The sequence below is a fragment of the Triticum dicoccoides genome, chromosome 3A (assembly GCF_002162155.2).
Source record: "Triticum dicoccoides isolate Atlit2015 ecotype Zavitan chromosome 3A, WEW_v2.0, whole genome shotgun sequence".
NCBI classification, from domain to species: domain Eukaryota; kingdom Viridiplantae; phylum Streptophyta; class Magnoliopsida; order Poales; family Poaceae; genus Triticum; species Triticum dicoccoides.
Genome location: NC_041384.1, coordinates 306,936,480 through 306,944,577, shown reverse-complemented (window position 1 = coordinate 306,944,577; position 8,098 = coordinate 306,936,480). Strand labels below are relative to the sequence as shown.

Sequence of the window (8,098 nt, the reverse complement as noted above, 5' to 3'; positions counted from 1 at the left end):
ATAGAAAGGGGGCTGAGAACCCCGTTGCAGACAACTTGTCTAGGTTAGAAAATGTTCTTGATGACCCACTGCCTATTGATGATAGTTTTCCTGATGAACAACTAGCTGTCATAAATGCTTCTCATAGTACTCCATGGTATGCTGATTATGCTAATTACATTGTTGCTAAATTTATACCACCTAGTTTCACATACCAACAAAAGAGAAAGTTTTTTTTTATGATTTAAGACATTACAACTGGGATGACCCACACCTTTATAAAGAAGGAGTAGATGGTGTCATTAGACGTTGTGTACCTGAGCATTAACAGGAACAGATCCTACGCAAGTGCCACTCTGAGTCTTCGGAGGACACCACGTTGGAGATAGAACTGCACACAAGGTATTGCAATCCGGTTTTTATTGGCCTACTCTCTTCAAGGATGCCCGTAAATTGTCTTGTGATGAATGCCAGAGAATTGGTAATATTAGTAGACGTCAGGAAATGCCTATGAACTATTCACTTGTTATTGAACCATTTGATGTTTGGGGCTTTGATTATATGGGACATTTTCCTTCATCTAATGGGTATACACATATTTTAGTTGCTGTTAATTACGTTACTAAGTGGGTAGAAGTTATTTCAACCAGTAGTGATGATCATAATACTTCTATTAAGATGCTTAAAGAAGTTATTTTCCAAGGTTTGGAGTCCCTAGATATTTAATGACTGATGGTGGTTCACATTTTATTCATGGTGCTTTCCGTAAAATTCTTGCTAAATATGATGTCAACCATAAAGTTGCATCTCCATATCATCCTAAGTCTAGTGGTCAAGTAGAATTGAGTAATAGAGAGATTAAATTGATTTTGCAAAATACTGTTAATATATCTAGAAAGAATTGGTCCAAGAAACTTGATGATGCATTATGGGCTTATAGAACTGCTTATAAAAATCCTATGGGTATGTCTCCATACAAAATGGTTTACGAAAAAGCATGTCACTTGCCTCTTGAACTAGAATATAAAGCTTATTGGGCTATTAAAGAGCTCAATTATGATTTCAAACTTGCCGGTGAGAAGAAATCATTTGACATTAGCTCACTTGATGAATGGAGAACCCAAGCCTATGAGAATGCTAAGTTGTTTAAAGAAAAAGTTAAAAGATGGCATGACAAAAGGATACAAAAGCGTGAGTTTAATATAGGTGATCATGTCTTGCTATACAACTCTTGTTTAAGATTTTTTGCAGGAAAGCTTCTCTCTAAATGAGAAGGTCTTTACATCATCGAGGAGGTCTATCATTCCGGTGCCATAAAAATCAATAATGCCAAAGGCACAAATCCGAAGGTGGTAAACGGTTAAAGAATCAAACATTATATCTCAGGTACTCCCATAAATGTTGAGACCAATATAATTAATACCATAACATCAAAGGAGTACATAAGGGATACTTTTCAGAATGTTTCAGACTCCGAAAAAGAATAGGTATGTGGTACGGTAAGTAAACCGACTCAAAATTGTTCTAATAGCATTTTTTCTCCGTTTTGGAATGTTTAAAAATTTAGGAAATTAAAAGTAGTTCGAAAGAGACACCGGGCGTCCACAAGGGTGGAATCCGTGGCGCAAGGTGTACAAGAATCAGTGAATGATCTCAAGTTGCTGCGGTGAGATGCTCTACAGCCGCACTAGGAATTTGCGTGCACCATTCGGCTGTCCCGAGATCCCTATCCATCCGTACACGTGTAAAGGATCCCCCGACTACCTTCTTCTCATACGTCCACATCCTTCCAGTGAAACCAAGGTCTACAAGACCGCACACATCCACTGCGTCCCTGAACCCTTGAATCTGGGATTGACTTCGAGTTCCAATCCCATCATGCTCCTCTTGGCGTAGCACCTCGTTAAAGTCCCCCAAATACAACCAAGGCATGTCATGTAGGGTGGCCAGATTTCTCATAGTGGTCCAGGTGTGATGTCGCAAGTGCGTTTAGGCCTCCACATAGAAACAAGAGAGTCTCCATGGTCCGCCCCAAGCATAGTAATCTTTACATCTATGTGATACTTGAAATACCCTAAATTATGAATCTTTATTTCGTTGTTCCAGAAGATACATAAACCTCCGCTCCTACCAGAGGAATCAACATCAAAAGAATTGTCATAACCTAAAGTACTTTTTAGCTTTATACTCTGTCACCGCTGATCTAGGGGATCGACGCCCCTCCAGCATCTTCAGCAACCAGAGTTAGCTCCATGCCTGTCACCTCCGTCGGGGTATTGATCACTACCGCAGTTGATGACCTCCTGCGGTTCAGATCAGGATCATCCACCCCACTGTAGACCATCTCGGCCTCCTTAGTATTACGCCTTACAGATTTAGAGTTGTCGCCTCTCGAAGGCTGCTGCTTCTGACTGTTGTTTCTTCGCTTGGTAGCCCAGCCGGTGGTGGCCGGTGCGCGCAGACTTTTGTAGACCAAAGCAGACGAGGGGTGAATGCCGTCACCATGTTCCTTAAACGGGTGCCCCATCATACCATACACCTGACACCAATCCAGGAGCCTCTCATAGCGGAATGCAAATATCTCTCGTTCCCTGCCACGGATCAGTGAAGTTGCCTTTTTCAGAGAATTGCGCACATGCAGATGGACCCTCACCCTGAGGAAATTTCCTTCAAAATCGAAGGAGATGGGTTCAACATCCACAAATTCATCAATCTTGGAGGCTAGTGCCTTTACCTTTCCGTGATACGCCGGAGAGAGATCAATGATCCAATCCCATATCTCAAATTTAAAGAGTTCAATTGTAGATGGCTTGGTGAATTCGTCATACGGGGCGATGATCGCTGGGTTGCCCTTGAAGTGCCACGGACCTCCCTGCGTTACTCTTTCCCAATCTCCCAGGCAATCGAATTGCATGACGAAGAGATTCTCCTTCAAAGTTTTGATCTTAACCGACCTAGCCAGATCCCATGCTGCATGCATCGTGCGGAAAAACCATTAGTTGCTGAAGTCCTTATCCATGTGAACTCTGACCAAGATCATCCAGCGGAGGTTCTCATCTACCGGCGCATCTTCGTCCTCGAAAACCACATCGTCCAGATCACCCTCCTCGAGGGTAAGTTCCTTCATCATGTTCTCCAGATTTTCCTTCCCTTTGTTTGCTGTCGGAGAGCTGCCTCGGTTCGCCATGGCAAAACCCTAGACAGATCGCTCCCGCACCGAAGTAAAAAACCTAACCCTAGGCCTGCCAAGAAACACCGGGTCCCTTCCAAGGCCGGGTAGCGACCTGAAGGTCGCCCCTTGTTCAGCCCAAGAAGACTTTCCTCGTCGATTGGAGATGCTCAAGTCCAATTCTGTCTTGATGTACAGACCCAGCAAGTAGACTCTCCTCGCTATCGAGCTTTGGCCTACAACCACAATCCCTGTCCTCTCCTTCGCCATCGCCACCGCCACCGCCACCTCCTCCCGTTCTTCTCTGGCCGCCGCCTCAGACTTGGTGCCCGCGTGCTGCCACCCGCAGGAGCCGCAGATGGCGTCTTCGACGTCCACCCTAGAGATCGAGGCTCGCGAGTACGCACAAACCCTTCTCTCTTTTCGTGCCCTACACCTTACGGCAACGAAGGCAACCAAAGAACCCTAAACCCTACGCGCCTTTTCTTGAATCCGCCCATTCTCACACGAACCCCTCTAGTGCTTAATGTTTCTGCAGCCCATCTGCGGCTTACACAGTGAAGCGGGAGATTGTGATTTCCATGATGTTTGCTAAATCTATACTAGTAGTAACTTAGTTTGAAGAGGACAATCTGGAAAGCTGGGTTTGATTTGTTTCTTGCATCCATTGATGCAGCGTGGTGAAGATAATGCTGCAGTTCTGCAAGGAAAACTCGCTTCATCAGACGTTCCAGACCCTGCAGAACGAGTGCCAGGTCTCGCTCAACACGGTGGACAGCATGGACACCTTCATTGCCGACATTAATGCTGGGCGCTGGGATGCCGTGCTGCCGCAGGTTGCCCAGCTGAAGCTGCCGCGCAAGAAGCTCGAGGACCTCTACGAGCAGATTGTGCTGGAGATGGCAGAGCTCCGTGAGCTTGACACGGCCCGTGCAATCCTTCGCCAGACACAGGTGATGGGGGTCATGAAACAGGAGGAACCCGAACGATACCTCCGACTAGAGCACCTCCTTGTCCGGACATACTTTGACCCGAATGAGGTTGGTAGCCTGCTTTGCTATTTAGTTATTGTTAATTTGTTGTGCTATTGTTCTTAACTGTGAAATGCTGGGATGTCACTCTGCCAACAGGCTTACCAAGAATCTACCAAGGAAAAGCGACGTGCGCAGATTGCCCAAGGTTAGGCTGCTGATTGTCTTTTCTTGAGGCATATATGTTAATGATTCTCATACTTAGTAGAGAAGTTTGAGTGCTTCTTGATTCTGAGATATGCTACACTTTCAGAATGTAACATAATTCCTGTGTTCCAAAATATAAGGTGTACTGATTTTTTTCAAAAAGTCAAAAGTTTCTATGTTTTACCAACTTCAGTAGAGAAATATATCAATATCTACAGTACCAAATAAATAAAATATAAATTATATATCATGATGAACTTAATTATGCTGTATTGTGGATATTGATATTTTCTCCACTAGCACAAAGGCCCGTGCGTTGCAACGGGTATAAAAGAAAAATGCTTAGAAACCTGAAAAACAATTCACCACTTAAACAACTTTGCAAGTAGCAAAACAACATTTAATATAATCAAAAGTACCAAGGACCATATTCTCGAAACAAAGAGAGAAAATCAGGTGATGTTTAAAGAAAGAAAGAAATTCCCTTAATTGCGTGAGGTTAGAAGCAAAGTGATGTGCCTCGTGTTCTTGTTTCAGCTGACATCAGAACAGGAAGGAAAAATAATAGAAAATAAAAGACTTAGTAATCGAAAGAGATGTAAAATGTCCAGCAAAAAGATAAAATAGTGAGACCAAGAGTAATTGGTTACTAGTTACACCTTAAGCTAAATGTTTGCTAATCTGAATATTTCTATCTCTACACAACAATGATACTCACATATACCTGTCACACGGAGTTAACACCTAAACTGATAAAAAAACTGTCTTCTGGCTCCGTCTCAGTGATACGCAAATATACAGGTGATAGACTATTTCTAGGGGCTTGATGCTGGTGTAAAGATTGGCGTTTTTGTTTGACATGCTTCCTGGTCAAGGTTGGACTGGGAGAAGGTCGGGCACACCACACTTTCTTGTTTTTTCTGAGAATGTACATGCACTTTTACATGAAAATAAGCTCAATGAGCATCTATTAGAAAAAGTTTGAAAATGGATTACAATCACAAGCTAGAGGTAAAGAATGATACAGAACAACACACATATGAACAGCACCGACAGGAAAGTAGGTCTAGGCATGTGCGCAAAGCTGCTCGAGTTGCTCCTCGAGTGCAAATCCACTCTCTAGTGAAGTCATAGATGTTTCATAGGCCTTTACTGAATTGTTGAAGCCTGTTCGGAATTCCACTGCAAATACTATGGCTCCAATGTTTCAGTATCGAGTTAATTAATTAACAGTATAGCAGTGATAAATCATAAAATTCACAGCAAGCTGGAACCTAAGTCGCTTCTAAAACCACATACCAAGTAGGATATCCGGTCCCTTCTAGCCATTTCATAGATTGTTTAATTTGTGAGTGCTCTGCAAAAAATAGAAACAGGAATTTCAGTCAAACATGCATTATAGACAAAATGCAGTTGCTCCTTTTGGGCAGGGGCTGCATGTGTAGGGCTTTGCTTTGGATTTTTCCCTCTGGTCCTCTAAGTATCAATCGACAAGGTAGTACTGAGACTGAGAGTTACAAAAGAATTTACTTCAAAAAGATTTATATGTTCAACCATTGGCCCTGTTGCCATGAATTTTCTAGACAGTAATAATGTTCCGTGAAAGCTCCAATCCATCACTTTCTCCTCTCTTTTTCCCAAATGGAAATGCAAGCATCCGTTCTCAACTTAACAATTCAAGAAAATTAAAATTAAAAATGGCACGTACCATTTGACATCGCTTCTGAATAATTAGAAGACCATGTCAAAGGACCAGAAAACTTATATGTGAAGCATCATCAACAAGGCGACGATGGTTCATGAAGACTAATTCTGGTGTTCTTCAGCATATACTTCTCTGAATTCAAACTTTATGGCGTCATAATACTCTTTGCTTTTTCCTTACGGTGACAAGGGTTAGATCTCTTAAGAGGGTGAGGCCAATCGGTAAACAGAGGGTATGACACTTCCCCACCACACAAATACTATTACATCCTTTAGCAATCAGTATACACAGGAAGCCCAGTATTGCTTTTGCATCCTTTCAGAAAACTAAATACAGTACTATTTAGACCGCACAAATCCCATAGAACAAAAATCTGCAAGGACAAAACAACAGCTTTTAGCATAGGAACACTCTCCTTAGGAAACGGTGGATACATGGTATGGACTGCAACAATTCTCAAGCAATAAGAATAGACGTGAAAAAGAATGAAGAGAGCTTTTCAGAAGAAAAAAAAGGACCGACATTTGTTTTCATGAACTCTGCCTTCCAAATATATTCTAGGACATATGCCCGTGCATTGCAACGGGGTGACAAAATTCAGCCTTTAAATGAAAATAGCATTAGTATAAAATACTGAAGTTGTTCAACCAGTGCCCGTTTATTTATGCCAACTGGGAGGCCTTTGCTTATTTTTCGTTTCACAGACCATAGTTGCTTTTATTTTTCATTTAGCATACAACAATCCTGCTCAATTGAGATATTCGTTTCGTAGCCCACAATCCCCTTTATTTATGTCAACTGGAATTTTTCGCTTCAGAGCCCACAATTTCCTTTATTTATACTAACCGGGGTTTTTTGATTCGCAGCCCACGACCCCTTTCATTTAGGCCTGCCGAGATTTTTCGTTTTGCAGCCAACAATCCCCAACTCCTTTTATTTATTACGCCAACCGGGTGATACTTTTTCCTAAACACAGCTCACCCTCCGTTAGTTTATTCCCAGGCTGCTTGTTAATTCTCATACTGTTAGGAGCTAGGGTTCTGCCGGTTCTAGGGCGGAGATTGTAGGGGAAAGATGGAGGAAGACGAGGTCGAGGGCACGGCGGCCGGCGGCTGGGCGCCGTCCTTGCGTGGTGGAGAAGAGGCGGCCGCGCGGCGCTCGAACGCGCGGGCGTAGTACATGGCCGTCTGGAGGTCCTGGGGTCCCTGCAGCTCGACGTCCATGCGGATATTATCTGGCAGACTGCTGACGAAGAGTTCGGCCCGCTAGTGAGCTGTCACGCCGGACGCGTGGCACGCCAGGGCCTGAAAGCGGTCGGTGTAGTCTGTTAGGCAATAAGCCATGGCTCAGGACGGGTCAGGCGCGGTGCGTGTACGTGCGTGCGGTGGCCGTGTCGGGTCCGACCGTGGTGGGCTCGGGCGAGGGTGTGTGCCTGCAGTCTCGTGTGTTAGTGCAAGTTTGTTAGATCCATGCATGCATGGGTTTGTTAGCCCGCATGACCAGGCTGGGTGGCTGTTGAGGAGAGCTGCACTAGCGGCGGGCGTAGTGCGCGTAGTTAGCGCGGCCGGCCGAGCATGCAGGTCGTGCACGCGCGAGTAGGAGGGGTGGGCAGTGCCCTGTGTGAGTGTGCCGGGGACTTAAATACCTTTGTACTGCTGTATGTTGTAATCTGAGCCGTGTGTAGCCATGTAGCCACTGTAAGGAAGAAAAGGATTGGGGCGTTCGTGCGCCCGCGACGGCGTTCGTGCGCCGGCCGGAAAATCTTGTGTCCGTGTTCTCCTTCTTCCACCTTCGTCCGGCGTGAGAGAGAGAGAGAGAGAGCGGCAACAACATTTGGTATCATGAGCTTGGTGTCTTGGGCGTGCTTGCCGTGCCGGAGGCGTGGCAGTGATGGCGGCGCTCGCCGGCGGCTGTGCGGCGGAGCTCCGGGCCGTGTGTCGGCCCATGGAGGTGGGCGGTGCGGTGGCTGTCATGGCGCGCGGCGGAGGCGGCGGGCGGTGACGTCATACGTGCGGCGACCGCGGAGGCCGCCGAGGCGCTGCGTGGTGGCGCGGCGGCGCAGCACGG

At 45.3% G+C, this 8,098-nt stretch overlaps 1 protein-coding gene across 4 annotated transcripts in view; it reads left to right on the top strand.

The window, feature by feature from the left end:
- Positions 1–2,859: 2,859 nt before the first annotated feature.
- The window catches only part of LOC119268110 (suppressor of mec-8 and unc-52 protein homolog 1-like), a 24,096-nt gene continuing 18,857 nt past the window's right edge, over positions 2,860–8,098 (top strand). The window contains exons 1-4 of one of the 4 annotated variants that reach the window (XM_037549620.1): positions 2,860–3,092; positions 3,825–3,903; positions 3,985–4,188; positions 4,279–4,327. In XM_037549620.1, the coding sequence (XP_037405517.1) occupies positions 3,838–3,903; positions 3,985–4,188; positions 4,279–4,327 (319 nt within the window). In that variant the 5' untranslated portion in view covers positions 2,860–3,092; positions 3,825–3,837. Of the gene's footprint in view, positions 3,093–3,124; positions 3,548–3,824; positions 4,189–4,278; positions 4,328–8,098 lie in introns of those variants that run through there. The other 3 variants (XM_037549619.1, XM_037549618.1, XM_037549617.1) reach the window with 3 other exon arrangements.